This window comes from Sinohyriopsis cumingii, chromosome 10, assembly GCF_028554795.1.
Source record: "Sinohyriopsis cumingii isolate HCF-2022 chromosome 10, ASM2855479v2, whole genome shotgun sequence".
Lineage (NCBI taxonomy): Eukaryota > Metazoa > Mollusca > Bivalvia > Unionida > Unionidae > Sinohyriopsis > Sinohyriopsis cumingii.
In genome coordinates this window covers 110,999,741-111,018,573 of record NC_142970.1, presented here as the reverse complement: position 1 = coordinate 111,018,573, position 18,833 = coordinate 110,999,741, and the positions used below count along the sequence as shown (strand labels likewise).

General features: G+C 35.4%; 1 protein-coding gene across 2 annotated transcripts in view; it reads right to left on the bottom strand.

The window, feature by feature from the left end:
• Positions 1-16,522, bottom strand: part of LOC149791023 (uncharacterized) — a 102,505-nt gene extending 85,983 nt beyond the window's left edge. For both annotated transcript variants that reach the window (XM_089972896.1, XM_089972897.1), the window contains exons 1-2: positions 16,403-16,522; positions 2,120-2,544 (exon numbers count right to left, since the gene is read on the bottom strand). In XM_089972896.1, the coding sequence (XP_089829022.1) occupies positions 2,120-2,486 (367 nt within the window). In that variant the 5' untranslated portion in view covers positions 2,487-2,544; positions 16,403-16,522. The remainder of the gene's footprint in view (positions 1-2,119; positions 2,545-16,402) is intronic.
• Positions 16,523-18,833: the final 2,311 nt, after the last annotated feature.

Sequence of the window (18,833 nt, the reverse complement as noted above, 5' to 3'; positions counted from 1 at the left end):
TTTCTCACATACCCACGTTGGCTGAATCCAAGAGCGCTTTAGATCACTCGGCAACTCGGGGCCCCTGGACGTTATATGAAATTGACAATAAATAATTAATATTTATTACAAGAAACTGTTTTATTTTCATCAGATACAATTTTGAAAAGTTATATTGTAAATAATAAAACAATACTGGTTACTCAGCTCTACAGTAACTGTAGTTATACTTAGTACAAGCTGTAACGAAGAGTAACATCTTTCTTTAGATTATTCATGGGTAATTAGAGTTCTGTGTCATTATCATATGTAACTATTCTTTTCTTTGGAGGAGGTGAAACTGTGTATGACATACTTGTGTTGTCCTTAATATTGATTGTAAAATTACCCACGTGTATAACAGACCCTCCAAAAACGGACTCTAGCTGATAACCATGTGCTAAACTTTCAAGTTTACAGATTCTTTGAACATTTATTTTTCTGTCCTGGAAATATGGCAAGTGCTACAGTGAAATTTGCCTATGGATTAATGTGTTGAGGGATAAATGATTACTTTAGGCTGGTAAGTGCATTATTTGTCATTAAATAGTGTAGGTATATGTTCAATTCAACCGGGATTTCTTTTTTTAAAAGTAGTTCTGAGCGCATGTTCACCTTGACTGAGACGACTGGTCTGAGATGACTAGACTGAGATAAAAAAAGTAAGGTTAGCAAAACACCTAGATTTCTCTGTCATGTGGGTGAGAAAAACCTATCTCATTGTCCACACTCAATTCTCCATAGAGCATTTCTTCAAGTCCATACTCCAGTCTTAATACAGCCTGCCCCCAAGCCTATACACCACTGTCTCTATACAGGTGGTCTTCAAGTCCACACTCCAGTCTCAAGACAGCCTGTCTCCAAGCCCATATTCTAGTCTACACACAGTTGGTCTCCAAGCCCATACCAGTCTCAATACAGCTTGTCTCCTAGCACATACTCTAGTCTCAATACAGCCTCTCTCCAAGCAAATACTCTAGTCTCAATATAGGCCTGTCTCCAAGTCCATTCTCCAGTCACAATACAGCCTGTCTCCAAGTCCATACTCAAGTCTCTAATCGATTATAATCCATTACTAAGAGCAGATTTTAATTATTGTAGTTATACCTTTGCTCAAGTGTTCAAAATGTTAATAAACATAGAGGAGTAATCTCTTTTAATGACATGTTTATTTCAACCTGATAAAAATATTACATTTTTTTCAATTGTATTGCATTATTTTTATCCTGTAACTTTCTTAAACTTTTTCATGGCAGATGAGTCCTATGTAACTGAGATACTGTTGCAATCCCCAAAAACCCTTTCATTCATATGTGATGTGTCTATAATTTAAAGAACATAAGAACGTGGTATTCTTGTTTGTCATTATTTACAAATACAACAAAGGATTTTACATTCAAACTGAAATAAATTATCAAAATTTTTTAAACTTTATTAACTCTGCTATTTAATAGCTTAATCATGCAATCATGTCTGTATGTTCCTAATTATGAAACTTTGCACCTACAGAATATGTATGGTTTTATATCTGTAAGTTGTAAAGGGAATAAATAACTCAGATCAACTTCAGTGCATTGGCAGCCCTGTTTAGCTTAAAGTTTACAGTGGATTGGAAGCCCTATTTAGCTTACAGTTTACAGTGGATTGGAAGCCCTATTTAGCTTACCATTTACACAGTACATTGGAAGCCCTATTTAGCTTACAGTTTACAGTGGATTGGAAGCCCTGTTTAGCTTACACTTTACAGTGAATTGGAAGCCCTATTTAGCTTACCATTTACACAGTGCATTGGGAGCCATATTTAGCTTACCATTTACACAGTACATTGGGAGCCACATTCAGCTTACCATTTACACAGTACAATGGAAGCCCTATTTAGCTTACAGTTTACAGTGGATTGGAAGCCCTATTTAGCTTACCATTTACACAGTACATTGGGAGCCATATTTAGCTTACCATTTATACAGTGCGTTGGGAGCCCTATTCAATTGGCATCCATTGTGAAAATGAAAACAGACATAAAACTGATATTTACAGCTTGCTACAATATACATGTATTTAGTAATATTATGGCACCAACAGTAAGAGGAATACCACATACCTCCATTATCATGCATTTCAGCCTTTCTGGAGTATTCCCATAAGGGCTTAAGGTCACTTTTTTGTAGCCGTAACATGGAGGCTTTACTTCGTACGTCCCCAAAGTGTACATACTCCAAGACACCTTCTGCATCTCCTGCCTTTTCTGCATCACTGGAAGAATCTTCTGATGATTTCGTAACTTCCTGCTTAACCTTGACAGAAATCACTGCCGCCGATTTTCCTTTACCTTTGGAAGCCACTTCTTGGCCAGTAATAGCTTTCTGTTTTGATAAGTTCTTATTGCCATTCCCTGAAAGTTCTTTTCCAAAACTTGAAGCTTTTGTCTGTTTCTCACCTGTAAACAACTGCTTCACTTTCTTCATCATCAGTGCTTTTTACAACACATTATTATCATAATCTTCCACCTGTGTAACCATAGTCTAACTGAAAAGAGAAGAAAACTGACATATAGAGTGTGACTAAAGTGGTAACTTGAAATATATGGTGTGTGTACTATGTGTGGTAAGATTGTCAGTCAAGAGTTATTCTCCCCAAGCTTTTCTCAGTTACTTATTCTTCCCCTTGATCCCACAATACCTCCAACCACTTCACAGCAAATCTGAGCAGTGGATCAAAATGATACATCTGTGTTGCACATAGGATGCCTTGAGACACTGTGTCCCCATCTCTCTCTGTGTTGCACATAGAATGCCTTGAGACACTGTGTCCCCATCTCTCTGTGTTGCACATAGAATGCCTTGAGACACTGTGTCCCCATCTCTCTGTGTTGCACACAGAATGCCTTGAGACACTGTGTCCCCATCTATCTCTGTGTTGCACATAGGATGCCTTGAGACACTGTGTCCCCATCTCTCTGTGTTGCACATAGAATGCCTTGAGACAATGTGTCCCCATCTCTGTGTTGCACATAGAATGCCTTGAGACAATGTGTCCCCATCTCTCCGTGTTGCACATAGGATGCCTTGAGACACTGTGTCCCCGTCTTTCTGTGTTGCACATAGGATGCCTTGCGACAATGTGTCCCCATCTCTCTCTGTGTTGCACATAGGATGCCTTGAGACACTGTGTCCCCATCTCTCTGTGTTGCACATAGAATGCCTTGAGACACTGTGTCCCCATCTCTGTGTGTTGCACATAGGATGCCTTGAGACACTGTGCCCCCATCTCTCTCTGTGTTGCACATAGGATGCCTTGAGACACTGTGCCCCCAGCTTTCTCTGTGTTGCACATAGGATGCCTTGAGACACTGTGTCCCCATCTCTCTCTGTGTTGCACATAGGATGCCTTGAGACACTGTGTCCCCATCTCTCTCTGTGTTGCACATAGGATGCCTTGAGACACTGTGTCCCCATCTCTCTGTGTTGCACATAGGATGCCTTGAGACACTGTGTCCCCATCTCTCTGTGTTGCACATAGGATGCCTTGAGACACTGTGTCCCTATCTCTCTGTGTTGCACATAGGATACCTTGAGACACTGTGTCCCCATCTCTCTGTGTTGCACATAGAATGCCTTGAGACACTGTGTCCCCATCTATCTGTGTTGCACATAGAATGCCTTGAGACACTGTGTCCCCATCTCTATCTGTGTTGCACATAGAATGCCTTGAGACACTGTGTCCCCATCTCTCTGTGTTGCACATAGGTTGCCTTGAGACACTGTGTCCCCATCTCTCTCTGTGTTGCACACAGAATGCCTTGAGACACTGTGTCCCCATCTCTCTGTGTTGCACATAGAATGCCTTGAGACACTGTGTCCCCATCTCTCTCTGTGTTGCACATAGAATGCCTTGAGACACTGTGTCCCCATCTCTCTCTCTGTTGCACATAGGATGCCTTGAGACACTGTGTCCCCATCTCTCTGTGTTGCACATAGGATGCCTTGAGACACTGTGTCCCCAGCTCTCTCTGTGTTGCACACAGAATGCCTTGAGACACTGTGTCCCCAGCTCTCTCTGTGTTGAAGAGCATGAAAAATTTCAATGAGAATAACGAATAAAACAGCATGTCAATGACCAAAGTTCATGCATAGGTCAATAGCTGTCGGACAATGAGCTACATAATAATAATAATAATAATAACAATAACAATTATGAGGACTTAGTATAGTGCCTAATCTTTAGAAGATCTAAGTGATTTACAATATTAGATAATATATAAAAACATAAAGTCACACAAACCTGTCAAATTAACAGTTTGAGGAAAACATGTTACCAAAAGTAAATACACTGAGCAAGACTGACATTGTGATTTTAAAGTAAAATGTGTTCCTGCAAGACGCCTGTGCTGCGTGCACAGCAAGCTGACATGCATACATTGATGCGATTTGGGAATATAAGGCAGTCAAGGTAGAGATAAAGCTGTGCACATCCCCATAAGGGTCTCACAGAGCATCCTGGCTGGAAGATGGGAGATTCAAAATATGAACAGGAAAGCAAAGATACATCAAGGCAAAAAACACAGAGTCAAAATCCAAACATACGAGTCTTATTCAAGCCGACGATCAGTTTTCCGTAGTTTTCAAAAATAATTATATTATTTAAATACACAACAAAAATATTAGCGTTATAATCTGACTAAAGCCAATAAGGCAACTCCCTTGCCCAAAGTATATGAACGTTGCATATTTGTTAAAAATCTTGTTGATGGTTTCATGTCATCAGAAATAATCTGAGCATGTATGACAAGTAATTTATTGTTAACTGTGCCAGAGATTTTCTTCTGCCAATGCTGTCACAAATGATGAATTTTGCAGGTGATGTATAATACTTTGTATTGATAGGCTCTCCAGTCCCTCTGAACAGGTAGTAGCCGAGTTATACTGATTGACAGAATTCTTCAAAATGCCAATGGCATCAATTTCTTCAGCCGTTAAGTCTTGTATTAAATTAAGAAGAGATCTGTATTTTAAAAAATGGATGTCTTCTAAACTCAGCCAATGTACACACTAAAGTAGCACTTTCACTGCTAATTGTCTTGTTTGGAAGAATATTTTCGTAAACCATCATTCAAATCTGCCTAGTGTTGTGGACCTTCAATCAGCATTTTGTGGGCTGACAACCCAGCATGCCTTGCCAGTATACTGTTCTGAAAGTTATTGTTTTCTGCACATTTGGTCATGAAGGTCTTTTTTTTAGCCTCTGTACATATATGGTAAAACATAATGACGTATTCACTGTCACATTCTTCATGCAATTTCTTGAAAATGTAGCCAGCGGTGTTTGCAACCATTGCTGCACAAATTATGTTTTATCTTACTATCAACCGTTACCTCATTTTTGTTTGATGAAGGCTCCACTTGTTTGATAACAATACTATTTTCATCGGTCAGTCATAAACGCAGTCCAAAAGATAATTTTGTTTCTTTTGGATCTATTTTAATTTTTTTTTGCCTTGAACACCATTTTTAGTCAAATGCTGACAGTATCTTGGAACAACGCAAGGCATACAATTGAGTGAATGGAAATTGTTGCTTCACTGCATGACAAAGGTGCATGTAAAATAATAGTTTCTCATGAGAACCACTTTAAAATCATGTGTTTATTTTCCGATTCTTTCTTATTTGGGGTGATTTTATGGGTCTAACATTCTGTTGCTACAAATGATGTGACAGTTACAGGTCACATAAGGTCAGATCCAGACTCCACACTCAGTTGTAACCCTATGTATTATGACAACATTAGCGTAAGAAACTGATGTGCGCTTGTTTTTCTTGTTTGGGAGAGTTGTAATCTAGCCATTAAAGTAGTCAGACCAAACCGTAATTGTGTGATAATCAGCAACACATAATACTGGGATGCGTCAATTTAAGCACCATCGATGATTTGTAGACCAAACCTGTGTATTTTGTTAATCAGCAAAACATGACACTGGGTTGCGTAAATTTACGTACCAGTGACTATTTTTGTGCATCAAATTGGAAAAGTCTGCGCATTTGATTTATGGATGATAAAACGTGTAAATTCATGTGGAGACAAACTGTGAACTGAGAGATCAAGATACAGGTGGGAAAACTGACTTGGTGAGTTTCTAATGTAGTGTCAAAATAGCACCATACAATTAAAAGAATGCTGAAAAACAGGACATTAATCAGTTTCTATTTATCTTATTTCATTTAACATTTTACCATCGTATGAGGTGATGTTATTGGGAATGTATGAGTATATGCATTATTAGTGTTATATGTGTTACGTGTTTAGGCCCGAATAAACAGTAACACAGATAGAGTGAAAACAACAAACTTTTCAAAATTTAACAAATAATTTATTTTCCTGGAAAATTCTGTAAAAATGAAAAAAGGAGAAGAACTTACAGTTTCATGAATCAAATCCAAAAATAATCTAAGAATAATCCACAAATTAAATTGCAAAAGTCCTAGTAATAAATGTTCAAATAATTTCAAGTTTGAATCCTGATGGAAAATCCAAGATGGATGACGTATGACGTATACTATAGTCAGTACTATGCTTATCTATAGTTCCTCCGATGTTGGAAATCCAAATTAAACCTGTAAACAATGTCTTTCCAAAATATGTGTGAGCACTCTTCAAATATTTCCAGAGAATAAAGAATTAATCCATTTGAAATCCAAATGATCTGAAGATAATTAACTCAAAATCTGGCAACAACAAAGAAAACAACTTGATACCAAGTGTAAAAGGCCAAAAATACCTGAGAAATCTCTCTCTAAAACAAAGGTTATATTGTATCATAAGACACAATTTCAAAATTTCCCTGGTTGCAAAATCAGACCGTATGGGGGGGGATCATGTGATCAAATTTATATCAGTACACAGAATATGGCCTTGATTTGACCAATGATTTTATTCCCAGAATAAAAATAAAAAAGTGTTGACTTCTTAACCCACTTAGTCCCATCATGACCTTGACAACAACCAATCATTTTAAAATAAAATAGAACTTTGTTTGCTAATTTTGAATCAAGGTCAGCTTCCAGGCCAACACCTGGTGTTTATGAAATGAATTATTCAGGTCAACCAATTTTCTGAAAAAAATATCATCTCCAGTGAATAAATTTACATACAATAGCATGTAAGAAAAATAAAAATTTAAAACTGACAAACAAACAATTAAATTAATATATATATATATATATATATATATATATATATATATATATATATATATATATATATATATATATATATATATATATTAAATCAGATATACATAACATATGTCAATAAATGTTGTAAGTATTTGACTAAGTGCAAGGGAGTTCATGACATATAACAACAGGATTACAAAAACAAACACCATGAAATTACTAAACAAATTAAAGATTTTAGGCTTGCTTGGAGGTCGTGTATTAGTTGGGTTCTATTTATGATGCAGAGGTTTCTCTTCATAGCAGAGAGCTAGGGACTGATATGTTGAGATGGCATATGATGCAGAGGTGATCTGATGCAAGTTTGTGGGACAATAATGAAGACTTTAGAAAATTATCATCAGGTCTATGAAGAAACTAGTCCAAAATATAACCATGTTTGTTGGTGGCACTTGTCATTTGGAACACCCTACTTTTTGAGGTTGAAAATGCTGATGAATCTAGTTTTGATTTGTATGGATTTCCACAACAGTCAAAGTGAAAGTTGAAATCACCAAGAATAATCAGGTTGCCACCTATCAAATTTCCATACTCTTGAAGGCTAAAAAACTGCTCCAAAAAGAGATACAGGCAACATTTTTCTTGGACAAGTTCAATTATACCAGTTTTAATATCCTTGTAGTCTCATCCCTTCCTTCATATCAACAATGGTAACAGCAAGACTTTTAACTGATTTACGTATACTCACAAATGAAGGACTTAAGATGTATTTGCATAAATTTACATAACTATTAACACCTAGTCAACTTCTGAATTTGGCAAAATGCATTGAAACAAAATGTGACAATTTGACTTTTGAGAAATATTTGAGAACACTTATTTTTCTCAACATAATTATATGTCATGCTGAAAGTATGCATACATTTCCGATAATTACTCTGCAAACAAGTGGCAATAAAACTGGGGGGTTTTCGAGTTTCAGTACATTAGTCATGTTTTAAAGAAATCTGGGTTGCTAATCATTTGACACAAGCTGTTTTATTGTTTTTTTTATTTCAATATACAGTTGTACACCAGTAAAAACAAACTCATTAGTTAACAATTATCCTTTGAAGTCAATGGCATGCATCAAAACAGTCTTGACAAGTTGAGTTTTTGAGTTAGGAAGCTCAGCAAATTTTGAAGACCAAACACAAATGGCCTGTGACTACATTAGGACCCGAAACGTAGCAAATCCAAATCAAATGACTAAAATGTAACTGATTAAGTTAAAAATATTTATTCCCTATTTCCCAAAATTTGACCCAAATAGTAAATATTCATATTATGCCAATGGAAGGAAATGTAGGTCTGGACATGACAGTGAAGATGGAAATGACTGACTTGGATAATATATCATGAAAAATAAACAGTCAATGGATGAAAGAAACTGTGTGCATTTATGTAATAAAAGAATGTGGTACACATAAAGTACCTTGCAAAACTAGAGCTTGCCCAAGTCAAATTTTAGCTTGTCCCTGGTAAGCTGATTTGTAATGCCAATGACATAGGCAAGCTCACACGACTTTTAAACAGAAGTTAAATTCTACAGTTCATGGATTTTTGCTGTTTTGAAAAAGCTTGATATTCAATTGTTGTTTTTTGGCGATGCGAATATATATCCATAATTGTCAGCATATAGTGCATGGATTCGTTCTTTCTTTCCAATACCTTATTAATAATTAATAGTTTGTCGGGAATCCCTCTTTACCAATGAAACAATGGCCTACTCACAAGTTTTGTTGATGAAGGAAATTAACTCCCTGGTACTAGAACATTGCAGAAGTTCTATTGTACTGTTCACAATGCCATTTTATACATATTTCAATGCACATGTTAAGCACAAGATGAGGTCAATGAATTTCACTTGAAACACTTATTAATTAAAAGTCTGAATATCAGTTTTTCATAGCTTAAAATAATCTCTTGCTATCCTGTTTGGGTATTTTATTGACAGTCAAAAAGTCTGTCCCATAAGACATGTCCAGCATACATAGCTATATCTGGAGACCTGTAATCACATATCCAAATATAATTAAATTAATCAAAGTAATAAAAGATCTCCATGTCCTATGTGTACAAAGACCAATTAGAAGTCTGGTTCTGTTGATCTGACAGTTCAGCAATAAAGTCACAACTTTCTAATTTCTGAAAAGTGGCACTTGTCATTTGCAACATGTCGCTACAAAGGGTAACCCTACCTAAAACACATGGGCAACACTTTATCTGACAGGGTACTAAAACAAAGTGAGCTGTGAATTCCAAAGATCAACAAAACATCAACTCTCTGTCTTTCATATTTCCACTTTGGACAATGGAGATCTGATTTTAATCAGACTATAATGAAATTAAACTGGTCACATATCTGTGTAATTTGGATTGTGAAGAAATTTGATCCCAAACACATTTTTGATACACTCACTGCAATTAAATGAACTGAGGACTTTTCTTTCCTTTCTACTGTATATCTTCAGTATTAAAATAATGTTTCTAGTCTGCGTTTGAAAGATAAAACCAGGAAAATAAAAAAAAAATAACATTTGATTTTAGTCTCAATCCCACACAAAATTTACTCATGACCGGTATAATGTGTGGCTCGATTCAGATGAATGTGTACACTGTGTTTTCAATGCAGCTTGGCAGAATGGGTATTGGTGAATACCAAAGTGAATTTCACACCTTTTCGACACCTTTATTAGCAATGATGAATATTCAAAGACAGTGAACAAAACACTTAAACATAATTTTTTCTCCATGTATTTCAACTCTAATCAATATTGCATGAGAGCAGCTGTTGCCAAAAGCAAACTCATTTAAATATGCATAAACGTATCATGACTTACATAAGTCAGCCGTTAGACGTCCATGTTTGCATGTAAAGAAGACTCTAAATATTCATGAAAATAAATTAGAAATATCAATCTCAACAAAGGTATGATAACAAATGAGTTTAGCAACAGATTCTATAGAAGTCAAGTTATTCATATACTACAATGCTGATTGCTTGATGTTGTTGTTGTTGTTGTTGGGTTTAACGCCATTTTTCAGCACACGATAGGCTATACATGGTGGCCAGTATTAATGGTGGAGGAAGAACCTGGGAAAACCCCAGAAAGAACCACTGACCCTCAAGAAGCTACTGGCATGCTTTCTCACATACCCACACTGGCCGAATCCGAGACTCAAACCTACGCAGACAGAGGTGAGATGGCAGTGATCCATAACGGAGAGCGCATTAGACCATTCGGCCACTCGGGGCCCCCCAATTGCTTGAAAAGATCATTTCAAATATATACAATTTCTAACAGACTGTCAAGTCACACCATTCAAAGTAATATTCAAAAGAAGAGATCTGAATGATACTTTACTGGATTGAACTTTCTTAGTGATATTTATAATTCTGAAATCAGCTTGTAAGATTTATACTCTTAATAGTACATTCATTGTTTAGTCAAATGTGATATCTTAATTTTTAAAATGTAGCCATCCTTCATGCCTAGGATCCTTTTGATGATAGGTAAGGTTTTTTTGTGTCATCCTTGGTGAATCATGTATTTTTATGTCCATACTACAACTGTGTATCAATAGTACATGACATGTTTATATTTGTTATATGTACAACCGCTCAACTTATTTTCTAATCCTGCATAATTTATTATTACTATTATTATTATTGAAGCTGTAGCATTATTGTCACTGCAGATATAGTATTATTATTATGTATTGTTATTATTATTATTATTATTATTATTATTACTGCAGCTGTATTATTATTACTATCATTATTATTATACAATATATGTTTAGGTATTTCTAGTGTGTTGGAATAGTCCTAAATGTTACTATTTCAATACTGATCTATTTCAATACTGATCTATATAACTTGTGTTTTATATTATGTAGCACTTGGTTAATTACACCAGTTATTTTTAGTCATTCATCACGGATGGCTGAAAACAAATAGTGTAATGAACAAAATATTACAGTTAGGACAAACCATAAGTTGTATATGCCAATACTGTATTATAGTGGGGTTATCGTGGCACATAGGATTTTAAGAGGAATATTTGAAAACACAACGTATAGTGGCTGTTTACAGAGGTAAAGCTGTAGCCAGGAAGTACGCAAATCTATCAGAGCACAATTTCATCAAAAACGTGAACATTTTTGGTAAAACTGATTTGAAAACCCCTGAACCTCACTTTTTGTAAGGTGCATTCCATTTATCACCATATCCAAAACTCCTATCATTGTTATTATATTTACACTGGTAATGATTAGAAAATTTACTCAGTGTGTCTTCTGCAGCCTGATGCTTATAGTTCATATACCAATGGTAACATACATGTCCTAACAAGGCTGCCTGTGTAAGTTTATTCAATGGTAGCCAGTAAGGGCCAAAACTGATACAACATAGCTAATCATCTGCTGATCCTATATAAATAGGAAAGCAATAATAGTTAAACTTTTTTTAATCAGTTTTATTTCAATAATAATAATAATAATAATAACAATAATAGAGTCCTTAGTATATATATATATATATATATATATATATATATATATATATGCCAATCATCATTACAAACCTATTTTCTTTATGTCTTTTAGAATCAACATCTTAAGAAAGCAAGACGACTGTAACATTCTACAGATTTACAGAGTGCATTTAATGCACTGCTTGCAGACATGTCTGTGTATGATGCAGCTTGGCAGTTGGAGTCCATTCTTAGCGACCGGTCTACAGGAAATGTATCCCTCGATGCTAAACCGAGACCAGAATGAATTTTCAGTGATAATGAAGAGTACTAACTTGTAAATCATCTCAAGTATATTGCTGAGATCGGATATGGATACACCAAGCAAATGTCCAGTACCTAGAAGCAACTTTCAAGTGACAGACCTTAAGCAATTGCTTCTTTTATGGGTTTATGTGTTGTTGGTCAGATTTAAAACTTGCCAAGCCACAGAAACTATGTTGCTAACAGAATGAGTTTCAAAGGAAATATTAAACTTCCACTTCAAGGAGCTATCAACGATCCTTAAGTAGAGTCAACAATTTAAGAGACAGGCCAGAAAGAATATTTAACATTGTCAACACTGAGCATTCCTCTCCAAGTGTTCTAAGTGGCAAGGATACTTGGACACAAGCTGTGGCATCATCAAGATCACAGAATGTAACAATCATTGCATGTGGCAATGCCACTATAAAACACACACCTTGATACTCTGTTTTCCCTGGGAGATGTGGTGGTCAGATAGTGGATGGTGAGAGGTCAGATAGTGGATGGTCAAGCTCAACCATATTTTAGAATTATATCACAAAACACTTTGCATAGCATTATGGAATAATTGATGGAAGATATACACATCCCACTCTCATACTGTATGATGGATATAGGTCACATATATCTTTAACACTTCCTGAATGGTCAAAGAGAAATAATGTTATTCTTTGTCTTGCCACCTCATAAAGCCATGTTACCCAGCCTCTGGACTAAAGGGGTCAACGGGTACCCAGGTACTCGCCCATTCACAATTACCTGGGTAATAAAGCTAGCTATAGGGTACCTGTTTAGTCCATGTAAAAAAAAGTTTCCAAGTTCAGATCAAAGATTATATCTGGCAACATCAGGAGTGAGCAAGACACAGAATAATGAGTACAGTTCAAGGCTCATGTCATGTAACATTGATTCATCATAGATCTCCATCTACTCATATTGTATTTTCGATGTGTGTGACCATTTGGCTATATGTATGTCGAAGTTTCCTTATTTTCTATTTATAGCAACTGAACATGACTCATTTCTTAAAAAAAGAATGGTTTTCTGAATTTGAAACCATATGACACAGATTCGTTTTAGTTTACTAGTAGTACACACCTGAGTAACAGACCAGTCTATACTGAAAAAATGGCACCAGCCATTAAGGCTTCATTGATATGACTCATGGATGTTATACGACTAAAAAGTGTTAGAGGAAAGGGATTTTGTTAAACTGAAGAACATGTTGCATCAGGAAAAGGACACATCAATAGCCCTTTACAAATATTGAAAGAGGAATTCAACATTGATGTAATACAGCATTCAGAATTTGTGGACCTGACTTTACGACCTTTCAGCTAAAGGAAAACACACATGATGTAGGCAGTGAATGTTATTTATATAATTTATCATTTTGTTTTGTGTCTGTATTCTCGTAATCCATATGGATTTAGCTGATTTGTGACAAGAATTTCAGATACCTGCATGTAACAAGATAACCGGGTGGGATTTGGGTTTTACAATAGAACACTTTTGATGGTGATACAAAATGCAATGTTTAATAATGAACAACTTGAATGAGCAATTAATCATGATGAATATGCACATGTATATGATCCATTAACATAAAACGTACTTAACCATGAAAATATAAATAAATGACCTTACAAGAACAAGAGGTGAATGATTCACAGTGATTTCACAACGTAAAGATTGTAAAGTGTTTTACTCAAATAATAAAACAATCGTATTTTACTCACATGGTAAAATGTATTTACTCAAATAGTGAAATTATGTAAACAAAAGGGACAGATATACAAATTATCTTTACAGTCCCAAAACCACACTGGGTTTTACGAATTCCCAAAATTAGCCCAAGGCAAAAAGATTACATGTATGGAGTTATACACTCTGTCACCAGCACACTCTTCTACCAGTCACACTGGCCAATCAAGCTGTCAGTATTCCAGGTTGGTCAATCAAACAATCACCAATCTCATTCAGCAATGTCCGATCATCTGCTAATCGACCAGCAACACTGTTTATTCAGCTTCACAGCCGCTATGGTCAACTTCTGTGGTTAGTTCTGCAGCTGGTACCACGTCGACTCCAATCACTCCGATAACTCGGATTGCTCCGGTCACTCTGACTGCTCTGGTCATTCTGTGATTACTCTGGTCAGCTGAAAATGTATCTAACACGGTTTACTATGCATGACATGGGCATATACGATAAAACATAATGAAGTTATATACGGTCAGTTATACAGATTACATCATCAGCACAATAATTACAAAACAACACACAGGTTCAGAAGTAAACCTAACCCTGCATGACAAGAATCATACCGTACTAAACCTTTCTTAAAAATGCAACTTTATATATTGCTAATATAAATCTCTTACTAAGTCACAAACAAGAATAGAAAATATTTGCATGATAATACGTAAACCGAAGCCACACAGCAAACATACAAAAATAAACGTGGTAGTAAAATAGTTATAGCGTATAAACAAGAAATAAAAAATTCACATACCTCTACAGCTGAAGATGTGCAAGTCCTGAAAGTAGACCGCTCACTGACAAGACGTTCCGTAATGTGAAGATTTAATCTTACGGTGAGGCAGTTATACACTGACAAAGTCGTCATATATTGTCTGTGTGCTGGAAGCATTTGGTTTTTTTCCATTGAAAGCACTTCGCACGTGCGACATATGATGAACCGAACTTACTATTTCTAAATCTTTGCATGTTAATAATAATTATGTTTATACCTCTTGGGGGGGGTGACATGTATGAACTTAAAACAAAGCATTTCAGGTTTACATTTAATATAATTTCCCTTTGATCGGATAACTTATCATTAGGATCAATGGGTACCCGGGTGACTTTTCTAAAATTTTGATATATTTGCTTTGAACATTGGTAATTTTGGACCCTTCAAATCTAATTACAAATAAGAATGTCAGCTATTCTTGCAGAAGAACACAGGCCAACAAGTAACATGATATTGCAAAACTTACCTGTAAAATCTACTGAAAGGAAATGTCTCCTGAAAATTTCACTTCTGCTTTTGAACAATCTTGAATTTATCCATTATCAAAAAAGACAATATTGGATTCAGTTATCACCAACAACCATTTACCATGCAGAGAATGTAGCATCTCAACAAAATGAAAATATTACAGAAACCTCTCAACCAACAGCTCAAGATGACCCTAAAGATATTAGGAAAGCCAAAGCACCAGAGCAAGATGAAGATCTAGGTAGTTTCTTTAAGAAAAGAACCACAACAAAAGTCGCCAAGAAATTAATTTGTTAAAATTTTCCTTGCTGGTGGTCTAGCAAAAAGAGAATCTCATTATCTGCTTCTAAACATGAAAAAAATTTAGAAGATAAATCTGCAAGTGTTAGATCTGAGAGTGTCAGAAAATCATCGCCCTCAGCCTGAAGTCTGTAACCAATGAATTAAAGTGCCAACTCTTAAAAGTCTCGGAAGTTTGGGAAAAAATCACCTATGATTAGAATCATTTTTTCTCTTCAACCAGGTCCCTTTGCATGTTATTTAGATGATTCTGATGAGAACAATTTTGAGGACAGTCAGGACATATTACCTTTATTTGAGGATGAACCTTCAAACTGCTGTGTATGTCACAAGTATCAGCCTCCTGTACTAAAAGCTTGTGTTAATCTGGTTGTTGTTAAATAGGCACATTGTGACAACTGTAAACAATGGACACCACACCATTCACTTTGTTGTGAAGCATAAGTTGAGGTGACATAGCTCATTTCTTTGCCCACACTGCATTTAAAATGCAGAGTTAAATGAGAGAGATACTGTTGTTATTCATGGATTTCACCTTTTAACTGATATTAGTATTTGATTTATTCATTATATCCTACCTATTTTCCGAAATATTCACCCAATGGTGGCGCGTCCGTTACTTCTTATACGTAAGTCAATATTTCTGTTTATTATAATACATGTTTGCTACCATACCTAAATTAAGCAAACACCACGATAATATAGAGTTGTTTCCCCATAGCATAATACGGGTATTTTGGTCAGGCGACGTAGGCAGTTTTATTGACATTCGCGCGCTTACGGATAGTTCTTGATAGGATTTGAGACAGGAAAAGTTATAAAATCTTTACAAGTTGTAACCCGGAGGCATTAAATACCGTTAACACACGAAGGACCGCGATAATACAAAGTTCCGAACTACACAATCTTCTACATGTTCACATTGTGCGCAGTATAAACTATAGATCTACACAGAAATGTACTGTAACTGCTCGTATTACCACCACCCCACATTAAAAACCTTTAACTTACAATGTATTAAAAATATTTAACAAACTAACATTAAAACAAAGAATATTATAGTTTTTATTAACTGGTTGAACACTCACCAGTTCGTTTCCGCATTGTTCTTGTTGTGTTGTTTTTTAAGCGATATGTAATTGGGGCACCGTACAATTTTACTCCAATGCGCATGATATACTCAAACGCTGTATTATCACGGGCTCTACATTGTCAAGGCAAACGGGATTTTCCTATTAATTTTGGACACGCTTTTATATGTCTAGCATTTGTATTCAGATGTAAAAATAAAGCCAATAAGGAAGCAAATATCTTATATCACAATTGGCTCTAAAATGTCAACATTTTTATAAGTTTAAAGTGAAAAAGAATGAACATCACTTCTTTGTAAAGTGCTTGCGTTTAAGTTGATCGTCATTTGCAAAAATCCAGTCAAAATTATTATACCTGTGTTGGCTTTAATTAACAAATATATTCAGTGTATCGTCTGATGTTTTGATGATTATAGGTCATATATTGATGGTGACATACGTGTCCTTACCACAGGTGCTCGACGAGAGCTTGATGTTAAGAAGAAGAAAAAACAATCATCTAAAGGAACAAAATCATACAGAGTGACAAAAATACCTTAGATTACTCCGATGACCCGTTCTGACATAGGATCATCTCTATCATAATATATGAGATATTATGATAGAGAGGGTCCTATGTAAGAACGGGTCATCGTGGTAAGCTAAGGTATTTTTGTCACTCTGTATGATTTTTTCCTTTAGTTGATTTGGGTTTTTTTTTTTTTTTAACATCAAGCTCGCGTCGAGCACCTGTGGTCCTTACAAGGTTACGGTTGCAATTTCATTCCATGGTATCCATTATGGACCAAAATTGACAAAATGTTGATTATGATCATACTTCTCGCATATAAATAAAAATACAATAACAGTTAAACTTCTTGAAATCAATAATATCTAAATGATAATAATAATGATATGAATACTAATTTCTTATTTATTTATATTTCTTTGACCACGTTGCGTTTAAAATTCATATATAGCTAAATATCGATTGTTTTAAATTTGTAATATTGTTATTCTTGGATTTCCACTAGAATTATGTTAGTGGTCGATTTGATCATTGGATCTTTTCGTTTATTGTGGAAATATTCTGGCAGTACAAGCGTGGACATTCCTTTTCACAGGTAAGTTGCAATTTATGTTTATTATTATAGGTGTGTGCTACCATACCTAGGATTGGCAAATACCTCGATAGAGTTGTTACCCCCATGGTATGTGGATCAGCCACCCAGAGGCGGAATTAGGTGTACGCGGGGCCTAGGGCAGACCATGACCGCGCGGCGTCAGAGTATCGGTATTTCGATTGGTAAGCTACTGCAAATACTGATTATTTTTAGACAAGATTAACTTTCGCGAGTTGGCGCACGAATTTAGTTTTATCATTACTCATAAAAACAAAAAAAAAAATCCTGTTTGTGGACAACGGTTTATTTAATCGAAATAATAACATGACGACAATGCCTTTGGCCTAATAAATTGATTATTATCGTCATTTTTAAAATAACACGAAGACACGATTTAAGAACAATAATTTGCGTGCAGTACGTGCGGCCTGTATCAGTATTTCCAATTTACCGGAGAATATAGCTTGACAAACTTTGTAGGAGATGGTTCTTAATACGTGGATAATAATAATAATAATAATAATAATAATGTTGTTTAATGGTTTAGCTGATAATACTTACTTACACTTGTATTCATCTTAGATATCTTAAAAATTGTTTTAAAGTTTACACAAGTTACCAATTTGGAGACGAGAGTAAATGGATGAATTATTAAAGAGTACTGAATTAGGAATGTGCACATCTTCTCCCCCCGCCTCGAACATGATCTTAAGCTACCATGGTAACCAAAGATAAAGGTTTTCCTACAGGTTTGATACATTCTGGCGCTAACTCATTTAATGCTTTATGTACAAGGTGTACTGTTATTTGTTATGGAAGAATAACTGCAGAAGGTGTTCTATACTATTTAGTAAATGCAAGACATCAAAGCTACTTAGATTAAGGCTTACATTGCATCTTCCTCATGAGAAAGTTAACATTAATACAAAACGTGATCTGACGACCGCATTTCTAAACAAGCAATCTAATTTTCATTTTTACAAGTGTAGATGCCTCAGATTTAATAGTGCCTGAAGAAAAATGATATTTAATCCATACTTTATTCCCTACCTGAAGTTTTTCATATTTCAGGCCCGTTGTCGACGATCATAATTTCTCTTCTGAGTTTGCCTTTGATAGGTTTCCGATTTCTTCAGTTTCATTAAATTCGGCCATTTCGGTTGTAAGTATGTTGGCGCCATTGGTAAAGTAGTTTGTAATTTTTTTTTTCCTATCATTAATTCGACAGGGCTATATCCATTCGGTAATTGTGTTGGGCGATATGTCAAAAGAGCCATGTAAGGATCGTTTGCTATTTTTAAGCATTGTTTGAATTATTTGAACAG